Source organism: Sphaeramia orbicularis, chromosome 15 (genome assembly GCF_902148855.1).
Source record: "Sphaeramia orbicularis chromosome 15, fSphaOr1.1, whole genome shotgun sequence".
NCBI classification, from domain to species: domain Eukaryota; kingdom Metazoa; phylum Chordata; class Actinopteri; order Kurtiformes; family Apogonidae; genus Sphaeramia; species Sphaeramia orbicularis.
The window spans coordinates 42203179-42220204 of record NC_043971.1 but is presented as its reverse complement, the minus strand read 5'-3'; the positions used below and the strand labels follow the sequence as shown (position 1 = coordinate 42220204).

The 17026-nt window shown below is 40.5% G+C and overlaps 1 protein-coding gene across 5 annotated transcripts in view; it reads right to left on the bottom strand.

The window, feature by feature from the left end:
- Positions 1-17026, bottom strand: part of zmiz1a (zinc finger, MIZ-type containing 1a) — a 150200-nt gene that overhangs the window by 22583 nt on the left and 110591 nt on the right. For 2 of the 5 annotated variants that reach the window (XM_030155484.1, XM_030155486.1), the window contains exon 6: positions 14844-14949. In XM_030155484.1, the coding sequence (XP_030011344.1) occupies positions 14844-14949 (106 nt within the window). Of the gene's footprint in view, positions 1-2149; positions 2313-6485; positions 6911-7113; positions 7226-14843; positions 14950-17026 lie in introns of those variants that run through there. The other 3 variants (XM_030155488.1, XM_030155487.1, XM_030155485.1) reach the window with 3 other exon arrangements.

Here is a 17026-nt window from a genome sequence, read left to right as displayed (position 1 = left end):
TCATGAAGGGATCATCCACATATTCAAATGTCAGTGTCACAACCATTTTTTTTTCTTTCCTTGCAACCACATAGTAATTATGACTCAATAAGGATCCTGGTGAATGTTCAGCAGAATCAGCAGAGTGTAATGTAGGGTTGAAAAATCCCCCTGACCAGTTCTGAGTGTGACGGCCTTTACACACCAAGTCAGGATTTTTTTTTTTTTTTTTGCGATTCTGATGTGTTTTTATTACTCTATATGTTGCAGAATTGTGCAATATGAGCGGTCAAATGGTGAAGATTGCTTTGTGTTGCTCTCAATACATACATTTACAGTTTAATAGACAAAGTGAGTGCTGGCTGATAAGCCTTTTGATGGATCCATAGCATTGAAACATGCAAGATATGGTGAATAGCTGTCGTGTAATTCACATTTTTCTGATAGTATTTTGTGATGGCTGAGCTGCCTCACTGCCGTATTTGTGCGTGTTGCCTTCTTACCATCTTGAGATTCTTTCCATATGTTTATAAAACTTGTCGTAGCCAATTTTCTAAAGAATTGAAGGGTAAAAATAGAAAATCAAACTTCCCCAATAAACACAATTGACGTAATGTGATCTTATTTTTTTAAGCATGTGACTACTTTGGCATTTCTTGACATTTTCATTGCTTCAGCTGATGCAGTTGCATAGTCGCTTCAAATTGGGGAATCACCATTTGCCAGAGGAGACCAGATTCATGTGATTTATTCAGATTAAAAACAGCCCAAAGCACACAGACATAGACTTTATGAATGAATAAAACAGAAAAGAAAATCCTTTTGCGTGAGAAACCCGAAACCAGTAAATGTTTGATAAATGAATACATGATGAGCTGATTAATTGCTGTAAAGCACATATTGAGGATCACTGTTGCTGCTTATTTTTCTTTTTCGGATAATACAGAGATGTTTTGTTTTTCCTGAACAGCAGCTACATTAAATGTAACCCTGAGATCTCTGTGTGTGTTTGCCTCAGTGTGATGTTGACAGTGACAGCTGCAGAGTGTCATCCTCGAGAATGAATTACAAAGTCAACAAGGTGAGATTGCACAAAACCGCTAAAACAGTTTGTATAATTTTCTGTGATCCCTGCTGTTATACATTGTCACAGCACTCCATAACACTTCCACAAACATGTTTATCTTGCTAAATTGAGCTATGGCTATACCCTCAGAGCCCACCTGTACCTGTATTTTGCCCTAAAACAACACATTTTACTAAGTGAGCCCTATAGTCACACCAGGCTTTCATTAAAATAAAAAAAGTGATACTGTGCATGCAGGTCCACTGTCGTTTTGGTGATAACAATAACAGACAAAAGAGAAGATACTACATGAAGGAATTACACTTTTTGAGCATGAACACTGCAGCACTAGACAAGGAAGCCTTTTGAGAAAATGTGTGGGATGATTAAAGAAAAAGAAGCAATTTATTATAGATATAATAGGCAGAGGTCTGTAAAACACTGGCAGGTAGGTCTGCACTGTGTGGGTACGGGATATTATGCAAAAAAACAAAAAACAAAAAACAAATGGAAGGCTATGAAACCCTGTGAAATAAAAGGAAAAAAAATCATGCTGTTGCAGAAGTGTAATGGAAGCCATTTAAGCAGTCAATGATATCCCCCATCCTGCCCCCTCTCCATTCAGCCAACTTCTTCCAGAGAAGAGCATATCAAATGGGCTTTAGTCTCAACAGCTTGGAGGCAGAACAGCTCAAACATGCCCTGCAGAGACAGCTCTGTGTCAGAAATCACACTCAACCAAAACCAGCTCTGTAACAACACTATTCACACCCCTTCCAAATATTCCAAATCTGAAACTAGTCTCCAAATATTTGGGACATCTTTTCATTAAATCTACTGGCAATTTTCCTTCATTGTTTTGTTGCACGATGCACTTTTTTTTTTTTTTTTTTTTTTTTGGCTGGTTTAGCAGAGTCTCCCAAACCACGATCTCTGGCAGTACACCAGAAGAGAGCGGAAAAGAGGGGGGAGAGGATGGATGGAAGGATGCTAGACGGAGGACAGGTGGAGATGGAGGGAGTGGGCAGATCCCCTCCTCCCCGGGATGCGTGTGGGTCACACAAGCCGAGAGATGCTGCAGCCCAGAAGGGAGGGTAGCTCTACCTGAGTCACTCTGACATCTCCTGCAGGTGCTGGTTTCTGTGGGGTTCAAATTGCACATTTTTAAACGTGGCAGAGTTATACGAGTCAGCATGAAAACCAAACATTGTGCAGTATAGACCTAAATAAGATGGTGCAAAATGTTGGATCTCATATAGGAAATGTAGAATTTCCATGTTGAAAGCTGCCACACACACAAATATACTTATATTTCCATAAATGTAATGTATTTACAAGAGTCCATTACAGTCTATTTTTTTTTTCAAACTGAGCAACGGTTCTGAAAGAGTACGTTTTTCATCATTGTCATTTATCACACAGTCACACAGGTCTGCTGTGTCTTTATGTAACACATTGAGTTAGGGTCACGACGATAAAAAAACAAGGACACCCACAATATTTTATCTAATTTAAGTTCAGCAAAAAACACTGACATCTTCCAAAATCTGCACATAATGAAGACAAACAAAACCAAAGGAACAGGACAAATAAAACAGACTTTAGCCAGAAATCAATGTCTGTATATTTTGTGCGTATATGTCAACTCTTCTACTTCATCATCAGTACAGGTGTGCGATGTGTAGATTTGATATGTCACTGTTTATGCCACTGACCAACTGTATGTGTGTGACTCATATCCTACGCTGGAAAAGGAAAGCTGAGGCTGGTGGATGTGCATTATCATATAAAAGAAACGGACATAGATAATGGTACCTACTGGGTGGTCGACTGCCGTTTAAAGGCCCAGAGTTTAGTATGTTCTGGAGCCAAGGAGTGACCTTAACCTCCTAAGACCCAGGAAAGTAAAACTATTTTTACATTAAATAATTTCTTTGCTTGGACACAGCATGATGCAACACTTTTTTCACATAGATTTTTTATCTTTTTATGGAATGTCCTTTGCAGTGGACAGTATTTTTCATTTTTTTTAGGTAAAACGGTGAAACTCTTGTCCCCTACAGAAGACAAAAGTGCATTGCTGGGTCTCAGGAGGATATATTTGTACAAGACGGTGGAGCTGGTGGGACAGAGTAAAGGCTGAAATTCGCTTTGCTAATGATAACTTACTGGAAACCCCAACCACGCTGCTAAATAAGCAATGCAATGCTGAACACCACCAAGTAAATTCAGCTCATTTCAGCTACTTACTAAATGTTAGCACGTACAGTTGTTTGATCGAGTAATGTCAGCTTTACATAAATTAGTATGCTGGTTGGTTTGATTTGCTGAATAGCTGAAGATAACTGACAATATTGACATTAAGCGATGCTAAACTTCAGTGACAACTACAGTAGAGCTATTCAATGAAAAGAGCTTTGCAGATGAGTGAACTGTCAGTCAAAGTCCTCATCACAGACATGACAGCGTTCTATTAGACGTCAGTTGTTATTAATGCTAATAATTTACACAATAATCACCAGCCTGAATCAAGCAATGAATGATGCCTGGAAAAAAAACAAAAAACGTATTGACACTGTATTTCTAGGAAGAAGTTGATTTTAAATGGGAAGTCAATGGAGGCCAGGGGTTTATTCAGGTGTCTGGTGGCTGTTTTTGCTGTTAAGTTACAAGTTACTGTGACTCTGACTTCAATTTCAAGCAGACATTGTTGCCCTTTGATCTGTATCAGCTGCTCTGAGTCACAGCACAAAGCTCAGGGTCACAACCTTTCAGATCTGTACCGGAGAACTGTCACAACGCTCACGATGTTCACATATCCGTAAATAATCCTATGTACTATACTGCATTCACTACATCCACATGAGTCACGCGTACTGTATAGAGTTGTGCAGTAAAAAGGCACAATTGCGCATACAAACTGACTAATATGACAGATAAAAGGAGAGAAACAAATGTAAATGTGGCAGTGTAAATCTGTGTCGATGAGTAAACAAACAGTCAGTTGCTGGGTGTGCTGAAGATGCGCTAATACAGTAAAGAATCTCACACGACAAGACAGAACACCAGCCAACATCAAGCTATGAATGAACTGTTCTTATCAGCCACGTGCAGATCCCCGCCACTGGAGGGGAACTGGTGAATATCACGAGCCTAATTATAACTAGACACGCTACTTTTTCACAACTTCCACAATATGTCTTTCATCTTATGTTGTTGTTCCTTCAATGAAGTCGTTAGGGTGAAAAACACATTTGAGAATTTGGAGATTTCCTGGGGCGACTGTTTCATAATATAGACAATGATTAAAAAGTGATGAAATTTCCTGCAGTGGCTTTATTACAGGTGAATTAGTTATGGAAGAAATCACAGTGGATTAATCACGGGTAGTAGTCGAAGACATGACAAGAGCACTGAGGTGTTAAGAAGGTTTTAACAAGTGTTTCCTACAACACCTCCTTCTACAATGCCTTAGGCGGCTTAGAGATTCACCTCTCTGATATCAGTTACCTTTATTAATTCTCAAACAGTAAAAACTCAGCTTGGCTACTTTGCTTTCGGTGGGGTGGGGTGATTCATGGAACAAAGCTGCAAAAACAAATGTAGGCACATGCAGTTCATCGTCAAATGTCATGAATGAGTCACTGAAGCAGTCTAAAGGGAAGTGAACTCTCAAGAGATCACAAAAACGTGCAAGTACGAGTAAGTCATAAAAACAAAGCGTTGGACTCAAAAAGAGGAAGGCCAAAAAATAAGGGGGGGGGGGAGTAGGACGCAGAAGGTTTCAGTGGTTTCTATCAGGCTAACAGGAAGTGCTGCTGAAACTCCACCAAAGATGGTTCCACGTTGTTTACAGAGAATAAAACTCAAGTGAGTGGAATCCATTCTTTAATACTGAAAACTACAAGCTCAATTAAAAGATCAAGGGTTCGTCACCCTTTACCCTCCCCCTCCCCCTCCCCTCTTTCACTCCTAATGAGTGGACAGACCGTCAGGATCTGGCTCCGAGCACAGGTCGACAACTTAAAAAAAGAATCCACAGTGGAAAAGTAGGTCATCTCTTCTCCTGACACAGAGGCACATCACACTCCCACGCATTGTTTCTTAAATGCAGTTTTCAAATGTGTGATCATTTCCAGCATCTCTGACAGTAATTTAACTTGAAGTGCATGTAAAATAGCCAGCTTTAAGATTTACTAAGTGGGAAAAGACATATACTTCAATCAATATTAATAATATTACTCAATGTACTCATATATTATTCTTAAAACAGACCAAGACTTTAGACGACAAGTATCTGTTAGAGCATCAGGGTTTGCATTGCAGGATCTAAAACAGACATTGACCAATTAAAAGCTGATATAGTGTGAGATTTTAGACTTTACTAGAGAGTGGACTAAGTGTTGAACTCAACCTCTACAAATTAAGACATATGATCGCTGAACATCATACTCAATAATCGAACAAATCTAGAGTTGAAAATCAAAGAATCTGTCAAATCTAGACAATTCTATTAGTGATTTTCTTGACAAGACACATAGTCACTATTAGAGCCAAGTTCTGCCAATGACAATAGTTCATAACACATCCTATTAATTGGTCTATGTCTTGTCTGAAATGCATAAAGGTCAAAAATTTTGTTAGTGTAAAGTGTAATTTCAATCCACAAAGCAAATCAATAGAGATACAAGAAGCAATTTGCATTATTAAGTTATACATTTGAGTAATAATTAAAGAAAAATGCCAAATATTAGATTGTAGTGTATTAATTCGAGCATTATCTGGTTCCTTTCCTCTATTAATGGAGAAAGAAACTGAGAAGTTTATCAACAGTAAAACAGCCTCATGCTAAATAAACCAAACATAGCCATGTAGACAGTGCTCAGTATTAAACCTCAGGGCCCACAAAGCGTAGAACAGATCTGCCGCCATAAATGGATTACTTATCAGCTACGTTTAAAAGCTGATATTTGGTCCTCACAGTGGTAGAGCATGTGCACGCATCCACACACACACATACACACACCCTCCACAGATTGACCCTATGACAGTCCTGCATGTAGGTCAACCTGTGGTCAGCTGATCTGTCCTGATCCTGTCTTGAGCGAGAAGCCGGCGCTTTGGATGACAATCACACTAAAAGACATTAATAGAAGCCTACGTGGCCTAATTTACAAATGCAACAATTTACAAAGTGCAAGAGGGGATTGATTTGCGGCTTCAACCTGGTTAAAAGTGTAGAATATGACGTAAACAACACCAGAGGCTGTATTAGTTGTCAGAGTTTACAATGCATGTGCTTTAGATGTTAATCAAATTGGCCTCAGTTAACCACTCACTCTGTACAAACGCACTTCCTCGAATGGTACTTTGATAAGATGCACACACACACGTGGACAGGAGAAACACACACACACCACACACACACACCAGCACTTACCCAGAGCCAAGCAAAGTCCCTGCACATCTCATCTCATTCCCCTCATAGCGCAGAGAAAAGACTCAAGTGTCACAAATGCTCCTGTTCCCGCAGAGGCCAGTGGTAACTCTCAAAGCTTTGGCTGCTGCCGAGCCTCCTGCCTGCGCCTTATCACTCTCACTCTCTGCACAGATCCCTTACTCTGCTCACTCTTTCTTTTCTTACTTCCTCCTCTCCTCTCTGCTCTGCTCTTCTTTCTCCTTTGCTCACTCCTCTCCTCCCTTGCTCTCTGATCTGTCTCTCTTCTTTTTTTTTTTTTTCTCCCCCCCTTGTCCAGCGTCTGCACAATGCACATCAATTATTCAGAGGCAGTGCTCCCGGTTTCTCAGGCTTATCCAATCAGAGGAGGGCTCGGCACTAATGGGCTCCTGCTGTACCTGCTACCGGCTCCAACACACTCTTGAGACACCAGAGGGGAGGAGGAGGAGGAGGAAGAAGGGAGGGAGGGGAGAGAAACAGACAGAGGGAGCAGTAGAGACAGCTGAGGAGGAGGGAGGATGAGAAGAGGAGATAAAGAGAGACAGCGAACCGACAGACAAACAGGACTAGAGATAGAGAAGGCGAGATATTCCTACTGTAAGCTTCTCACCTCCGTGGTGAGCGTCTGTTATTGATGTCTACTGCTCCATCGCCCTGTTTCTCTAAGATGCCATCACACACTTCAAACGCACACATGCATAATCCAGCAATTTGTCAGGAAGGGCAGAAAGCTTTTGAGCTCAGGTTGCAAACTTGCAGAAAGGGGAGGGGCTTATTGCGCTCGGCTGTTTGTGGCTGGCCGCAAGCCAAAGTAAAACACAGGAAGAGAAGAGGAAGACACATGATCAATGTTTTCAAAGGCAGGCGAGTAGTAAGTCATCAGCTTTATCAAAGAGGGGATTCCTGCCTGCTGGACAGTCTAACCTGAAAACATCAGACGCCTCTTTGGAAAGCCAACTAACAAGACACATCAGAGTAAAAGACTAGCAGACAGAAGAGTGCAACCAGGGGAAAGCACACCCAGGGTGAACTGGAGTTCAACTTCTCTTCACCTGCTGCTAACATAACTTAGCCTGGATCTGTCTGCCAAAAAAAAACATCTGACAGAACAAACTAAGACTGCAAGATAAGAGGGAATGATGTGCAGTAACATTGTTCAATATGCACTGGTGAATATTAGCCATACAGCGCTTATGTCTTTTTGCTGCAGAACTGAATAACCAAGGACAAGTAGTTCATTCATTCTTATTCTTTTTCTTATTTTCCATTTGTGTAAAAGCTGCAAAATTAATCTAACCTGAGTGTCATCCTGTGCAATTATATCATCGAAAAGGCTGCAATTAAATAAAACAATAATGTGTAAATGTGACAACCTATTCTCTGTTTGAGTGCATTCTGCTTCTCTCTATGTTTCATTTTTGTGCTGTTTTAAGTCTGTATGATAGATGGGAAAATTACAAATGGCAAAATGATCAGCAATCCTGGCCTTTTTCTTAATAACTAAACAAAGACACTCAAGATACCATTTATTTATCGAAAATTTCAAAATTGTCCTTAATAGCCTCAAAAATAATTGAAATTTTTGCACAAACCCTTTATATTCATTGCGATTCAGGCAGCTTGCAATGTTGCTAAAGTTAATTTCGCAACATCAATGAAAATGCGATTTATCATCAACGCTGGACCAAACTGATGTGACCTGTCTTTGTTCTATTCACTTCAGTAAGTGGAGATGTGCTGCGCGGCTGAGGAAGGGAAACAGCCCACTGGCCTCCTGACAAGCGGAGGGAAGTTGTCTTTGTGTGGCCTTTGTGTGACAGACACACTCAGTCATCAACAGTTTCACAAAATATCCCACGCATAAATGTAACACATACAACAGCTGCATTGTTGGACAGAAATATCACTTGAAAAGGGTGTGTCAAAACCCCTGGGGGAGAAGGAAAGGGGGAGGGGGGGGCTTGAGTCCTGAGGTGTGGGTGCCAGATCAGTCAACCCTGAACAAAAGGAGGATTTAAATCATTTGCTCATCCGGTTTTGACAAGAACAAAGTCTACAGTGTTCGGAGTGCAACTGCACTGCCGCCTCAGTGGGGATATTACCAAAATGAATTTACTTGCAACTGTACAAACCAAACCAATTAAACACCAAGTGATAGAGGATTAAATCAGCCAGTGGCTGTTTAAAGCAGCGCCGTAATAAGTGTTTCCCTGTGAGCTTTATTTCTATAAATTTATTAGCGAAGTTCTAAAGGTAGTTTTAGGTTGCAAAGGGGTTTCATCATCTAAGGCGAACCACTGGAGAGTGTCAGAGGAGAGGCCCGTCTGCTAAAAATAAACCCTGTTTCCTGTTAATAATTCAGAGAGCTGCTCTTACTCAGCAGTAATTAAATATAAAAGTCTGTAAGGTTGATTGGGTCAGTAACAAAAGAGGCCTACACCTTCCTCTAGTTCTACACACACAGCTCAACAATGGAGACGAACAACAGGAGAGGGAGCGAGAGACAAAGATGTCAGGGTGAGAAAATCAATCAGGATCTAGTAAATGGAGACAGAAGTGGGAGCTGTGTCAGACTGTTGTGAGTCTTAAAGGCAGGCACAAATATGTTCAGTGTTGGGCAGTAACTGGGTCCAGCTCATGTGAAATGAAATGATCAAATCAAATAAAAAAGAAACAAGGTTAAAGGTTCAGTATAGAAGACCTGCACATGCTTGTGTGCTTATGTGAAGTTTGCGTTTCTAAGCGGATGTTATCTAATGTGTGAGCTGTTGGGATGGATGTAGGCAACGGAAACAGTCATTCACCAAGAAATGAAATAAACAATGTGTCATAACCACAAAAACCTAATATATGCACCCAAGCAAAGTTGGTTACTAATAAACTATTAGAAATGGTTAAGTGCACTATTCATGTGTCCAGGCTCTATTTATTTGGCAGTGTGGCTAAAACTTTCAGCACTGATTGCCTTCCATTGATCAATCAAATCAATTACCCAAGAAAGAGCTACTGGAGTGTCATCTGCTTTTACGTATTTACTTAAAAACAGGAATGGAGGAAAGCCACCTTCTTATCATAAGGCCCCTCCTGCTCTGACTGGTCAAATGCACCCACGGAGCCAACAATCCTCAACAACCCCGGGGTCCTCTGGAAGGGACATAAAAATCTGAAAGGATGAATAATCTTTTTTTTTTTTTGTTTAAATGGTTGTCTAAGAAATAACACTGTCCATTAAGAACACCTACAGTGATGTGTTAACCATAGTTGAGCCAGACACTGGTGTATAGGCAATGAGTAGTGCAAGAAATATACAAATATATACAAACTAGTGCTGTCAAACAATTAAAAAATGTAATCAGATAAATCACAAGGTTGCTGTGGATTAATTTAGATTAATCACAATTAAATATTCATTTTTAATCTATACTAATCGCGTTTCATTTTGCATGAGCAAACAGACTCAAGATAGAAGGGAATATATATGCACTTAACGCATTTATTAAACACCTTCAACAGTTTCAACAAAACAACTTGAAACAACTGTTCCATCTTTGCTTTTTTTTGTCCTCATATTTCCATCCAGAGGGCCAATGTGTTGTTTAGTGTCTTCCATCTTTATGGATTAGTTCTGCTGCCTGTCACTACTGGAACACCTGCCCGTTTGCACATGCATGACGGTAACTCTACTTGGACAGACTGACCCAAATGTGTTGGCAGAAACATTCAGAGTCAGTCTGCGCTGCAGATGGGTTAATTGCGTTAAAATGTCTAATCCAATTAATCATGATGGATTAATTTGCGTTAACGCATTAATTTTGACAGCCCTAATACAGACACTTTCATGAGGGAACTACTGAATAAGTAATCCAAACTCATGGTACATTATTTGATTTACATTACTTATTGGATTTTAACAGTGTAAGCAGTTAAAGATCCATATACTTCATATGACCTGTGTTGCATCTGTCTGTTCTCAGTCTCTTGCTGTGGTTGGTGAATTATGGGAGTTGTGAACTCTATGTATATTTTGCACAGGACATGGGGTGAGTCGGAGACACACCTTGGAAGTTTTCTGTCACTGTCAACACAGTAAAGTGGTTGTTTTCCTGATGTGAAACCCCAGATCACCCTCTGAGTACGTTCTGATGACTGACAGACCATTTGGCAATTTTGCACTTCTGCTCAGAGATATTTTTTTCTTATGTTAGACATGAGTGGGTGGGGAAATTCACAAACCATGATATACTCTCACGAGTTGATTTCAGATGCAGTTTACCCGGTAATCCAAGTTGATACAAATCTAACTATGAGGGAGCTGAGTCGAGTCTTATGGAAGAGTAACAATTCACTCCTTGTGTAAATTGTAGCTCTTTTCGTTTGTGAGTTAATAATACACTTTACAAATGACTGAATCATTACTACTGAGTGTAAGGAACAACAAGCAGCAACCTGCATCACTTTAAACATTACAGGTCTGTAAAAACATAGCTATCATTCCAGGAGGATCTAACTTTATCCAGAGCGTGTCAAGTCATGCTGAAAACATAACACAAAACAATCTGAGTTACATTTAAGGTTTACTTTTAATCCATTCAAAGCCTAAACAGAAGACGAGCCTTTAGACAAACAGTGAATATAGAGAAGAAGTTAATAATAGGCATGAAAATATTATTTGTTGACTCACTGGCTGTTGGTGTGAGCTTGGTGATAGAGTAGTAGCATCACAGAGGAAGGAAACCGTTGATAGATTATATGGCTAATCTGATTTGTTGTCTGCTGTCGTTCACAGTAACCCAACAGCTGAGGGTCTTTTAGGGCTGTGCGTGTCTTTGTAAGCCACCAAAGTGCCTATTATCTAATGGACCTCTCAGTTGGGAGTCTGCTTGTTGCAGACTCCAGATTACTGCAGGCAAAACATAAACAAGTCTAAGAGGATTTATAAGACACATTTAATGTTTAGTTTAACAAACGGTTCACCAAGTGGAGACTGTACAACCATTAAAGCTCAGAAGTGTTACAGATTGTCAGCTAAATGTCAGAAGTGCAGTGTTGATAGCTGTTTTAATGCTGCACCAGTGGCCAGTCCTCAGAGCTAACAGTGCTAATGCTAGCTAGCCTATCTAACAGCAGGTAAGTCTCTTCACAGGCTGATTCCAGATTAGAGCAACACAATAATCCTCTGGGTCACACTGCAGGGCCACAATCTCCAGACAGCTCATCAGCAGCAGCCGGCTGTTGTTGAAAATCACTACACTTCACTGGACAAGTCTCACCAGGCTGCGGTTTACAGTTTATAGATCAGCAAGAGAGCAGTGTCGGACATTTGGGGGTTTGTTCAGTCAATTTACCAAGACACAAAAAAAGGAACTCAGACATGTAAAAGGATGACATGATAAACAGAAAATGTAATTCTTTAACTACTGACCATTCCCTGGCCAAAAAGCTTTTATTATCAAATCTTTCTAAACAATCAGCAGCAATGACAGCACTAAAAACATGTAAGAAACTATGGAATCATGAGTTAAGATGGTATAAATAAATGTATAGTCGATGTGGAAGGTGAAACTTTAAAAGAATATTTATATATTCTCATTTAATAATCATATATTTTCATTTATATATCAAAAATGTATTTACCTATATATTTATTATTTATATTTTGGGGCGATGTGGTGATGCAGTGGTTAGCACTCGTGCCTCACACAGCAAGAAGGTCCTGGGTTCAATTCCAACACCAGTTGACGGGGGGTGGGACCTTTCTGTGTGGAGTTTGCATTTTCTCCCCGTGTCTGCGTGGGTTGTTTCCGGGTACTCCGGCTTCCTCCCACCATCCAAAAACATGCACTGATAGGTTAATTGGTTAATCTAAAAATTACCCATAGGTGTGAATGTGAGAGTGATTGATTGTCTCTACATGTCAGCCCTGTGATGAACTGGCGAAATGTCCAGGGTGTACCCCGCCTTCACCCATAAGTAGCTGGGATAGGCTTCAAGCAACCCCCGTGACCCTAGTGAGGATAAAGCGGGTTCAGATAATGAATGAATGCATTTATATTTTGTAAGTGATTACAAATAATAATTTGAAATTGTATTTTATTGTATTTTTTCCATTTTCTCATTTATTGTGTATTTGTTTATGCATTTTTACACAAACATTATTTATGGTATATGCATTACTGCATTTTTTCATTTTTGACAAATTTTTTTTTTTTTTACAGTATTTTTGTATAACTTATTTTCTTTACTTTTATCCTTTTCCATTATTTCCCATATTGCTTTTACTATTGCTCTGCCAATTTCTGACGTATTTTTATTTACTCCTCTCAATATTTCAACATTTATGATCTTGCACATTTACAGACATATTCTTTATTTTGGCACTCCTGTGACTCCATATAACACATAAACTGAATTTTGCAGCCACTCAAGTTGTTGATTTGTTAAAGAAGGGAAGCAGAAATTGCTTTATCAATGTCATCTTTAACTCTGCTATGAAAGAAAGTGTCTGTGGGATTGATCTGCAGTCTTAACAGTCTGGCTCTTCCCCTCCCCGAGGAGCCCGCAGAGAGCATCCCAGACTCCTTTTTGGCTTCGTCTGAGCTCTCAGGTGTCAGATTTGCGGCCCTCTGTCGCCGTGCAGGCTGTCAGGAGATTGTGCTGTGGCTGCACAATTAGATCCACAATCAAACACGCAGAGAAAAAAAAGTAAAAATAAACACATGTGACCACAAAGACAGAGCTGGCAGAGGAGAGAGATCTGCGCTCCCTTCATCTGCAGCTTTTGTTTTGTGTGAGTGCACGTATGTAGCGTGGACTTGGAGTGTGCATCACGTCTCCTGTGTCGCCCTCCCGTCTGCTTTGTCAGACAGACGTCCTTGTAAGGGAGGTAAGATGGATGCTCGGTGAGTAAGATCTGCCCTGAGTCACATCTGCCTCCCACCCCGACAGCCTGCCTGTCTCGTTTGATGACTGGCTGCATCATATCTCCTGTCCCTCCCCCCTTCCTTTCTCCCTGCGTGTAATTACACTACAGTTCCCATTTGTCCACTGCGCAACAGCCCTTCCTGAAACCCAGTGCCGTCTTCTATTAGATCCCAGAACCATCAGCCGGGCCTGAAGATGATTCTGACTGTCAGTCGGCCAAGACAGCCAGCCAGTCCGAGCCATGCCTGGACAACAATCACATTATCCCAACACAGGAACACAGACAGAGAGAGAAATACAGCAATCAATATCGTACGCTGACGTCTGTCTGCCCACTTAAGTTCCTCCCAACAAGATGCTTCCCACCACAACTGAAAGAGGATATTTAGCTTCAGCAGATGTTCATTTCATAGCAGCATACGAAAAAGAAACTGCAGAATCTGATACATTTCTGCCTGTTTGCCTCCACATATTCAGTTGCAACACACTGCAGCTTGTATGAGGAATTATGGGATAACATTTCAGAGCTTCTCTGTCAGTATTGTCAGAGCAGTTCCCGTTATAAAACAATGAGATATCTGCCATGTCAGACAAACAAGCCAACAGAAGAAAAATCTGACTGTTTAAACAAAATATTTGACTCCTGCTACTCCCACTTATTTAACTGCTGAAAAAAGCTTTATCTGTGTTCTGACTGGATGACTACAGCTTTGTCAGGCCTCTGTCAGGCAGAGTGAGTGCTCCAAGACACATCAGTGACACCTCTCGTGCTATCCATCTTCCTCTCTTTTCCCTCTCCCACCTCCGCCGGTTTCACTTTGAAAAATGTACGAGACCAGACCGCTTCTGCAGGACTGGACGAGGGCAGGAGTGGACATGTGGATCGGGCAGAATTGCATTTGATAAGTAAATGTCTGAGGAGAAGCAGTACAAGGAGCTGTGTGTGTACAGTGTGCATAGGAGTGTGAGTGAGAACGCTGTTGAGCAGACTGTTTTTGTGAGAGTACCACCCGGGAAGCTCATCTCAATAGCACATTAATGTTTAATGGGAACTAAAAATATCTGACATTATAATGTTCTATGGGCATCGTGTATGATGTCTGTGGTTGCAGTGGTTTGCAACAATTTCCAAACCCCAAATTTAAGCATTGAACACAACTCTTCCCAAATTAAGTCAGTAACATAATGAGATCCTCTGAGCCCAAAACACAGTTTGCAGCTACACTGTGTATTCATGCCGTGGGTAGAGTAATAGATCATGACTGTAGGCCACAAAATGGTTTCTTTCGACGAACAAGTCAATAATGCAACATGAAAAACAAAGCGCTACATGCTGTCTACTGTCTGCAAGTCGGCTGCAGTCACTGAGGGGATGTCTGTGCATGCAACAGCTGGCGTTAAGAAAAGTCTGTGTCTTACCTGCTGACTTGGGTGTGAATTTGTCTCGGTTAGCCGCACACACAGCCAGCAACCGGTAGCCCAGGTCCAGGTCAAAGCCCTGCTGAGCAGCAACGCGACTCACCACCTGGAGAACAGTGCAAATTACTTTAATGACAGCAATAAATATGCCAGGGTTTATGTCTCTGTATCGGTATATCACCATCCATCTACCCATGCATCTACAGGGGTTGGACAAAATAATGGAAACACCTTAAAAAATCAACAAAATATAACTTAATATGGTGTAGGTCCGCCTTTTGCGGCAATTACAGCCTCAATTCTCCGAGGTACTGATTCATACAACTTGTGAATTGTTTCCAAAGGAATTTTATGCCATTCTTCAGTTAGAATACCCTCCAACTCTTTTAGAGACGATGGCGGTGGAAATCGACGTCTTACTTGAATCGCTAAAACTGACCATAAATGCTCAATAATGTTGAGGTCTGGGGACTGTGCCGGCCATACGAGATGCTCAACTTCATTAGAATGTTCCTCATGCCATTCTTTAACAATTCTAGCTGTATGGATTGGGGCATTATCATCTTGAGGTGAAGGTGTTTCCATTATTTTGTCCAACCCCTGTACAACAGACCTGTTAAATCAGTGATATTGATAACTGTTGAAAAACAGTATATGTGGGTTTCACGGACTTTAATGTCCAGATACAACTGGAAAACACATACACAATTATGTAAACAGCATTAAAAAAAAACAATTCAGAACAGAAATATGGATAATAGAGTACTGGATCATCTGGACAAAAAAATAAAAAATTAAACACAGCCCAAGTCTAAAGAACTCTAGTGAATTAAACAGAAACCTGGTATAATAAACCACAAGATAATCGAGAGCCTGCAACAGAATGTTTCCTAGAAATTATGAGACTTACAATTTTAATAGCACTACCAAATGCACTGAATAAGTTGAAGCTTTTTTCTGTTCTTTTCAGGAGTACTGTAAAAGAACCCCTGCATAATCAGCCTTATTAGAAATAATAGAATGAATGAGGCTTTGGCTGTATTTATAAGCTAAATAACAGAACAACTGGATCTGGCTACTGCTTTGATGTGGCTATATAGATATGTATGGACATTTTTTTCAGACTGTTTATTATAATATTAAGTGAATAATTTACATTTCTGGCACATTTTGTCAAGTTATTACATAATGGATATTATAAAACATGCTAATCCTTTCACTTTCTTCTCTCTGACTCATTGATATCATTGAACTTCTCTTGGGTATCTGCATAAACACATCCTGTACGTTCAGACATACTTGTGCATTCTCACATACACAGACAAAGTGAGATTAATGTGGAGTCTCCAGTCTGGACCGCTCTACTGATCCACAGTCAGGACGAGTCTGATGACTGCTTCAACCTCCAAGAGGGGTGAGAGAGCCAGACCACAATCACCGAGCACAAAGGGCAAACACTCCAACGCTTTGGCTCAGAGTTTTTTCAGTGGTTGTCTCCCAACTAAAGGTTGCAGATTTAATAATCCACAAAGGCCAACAAAAATGTGAACATAGTAGGTGTTGACGTGCGCCTTAAACGGGCTGGAATCAGCAATGTTTTTTTGGTTTAGAACCCTCTGGGAGATGTAACCTTTACTGCACTAATGTACTTATTTTCTACGGATTATTTTATCTGAGCAAAGAAACAAAGGAGTCACAAAATAAACAGATGTTTGTGCAAAAAAGACAAAAAAAAATATCCAGGTTCAGAACGCGATGAAGCAGCTTTCTAGTCTAACCTGTGACACTGTGTAGGTACACCGACGAGGACTTTCAGGCATGTGTTTTTATCTGATGTCTTGAAGGTGAACACAGGTTATTCCACTCAAATCTTGACAGGAACCAGTCCCCGCTGTACCATTTAAATAATCCTTTCGTTGTTAATGACTTCAAAAGCGGTTGAACATTTACGGGACGTGAAGCAGGAGCCTCCCAGACTCTGACATAATGTTAAAGGAGATGCTGAGTGACGTTAAACAGCACTCGGGAGACAGGGGTAAATTATTATTAAAAGGGAAACCCCTCTGCTTTAATTTGCTAACAGATGATGACTCCTCTGCGCTCTCTGACCTCAAAACACACATTAGCTTCAACAAGGTCAGTGGAGGTGCTGTTTTTAGAGATCATGATGCTGCTCTGTAACA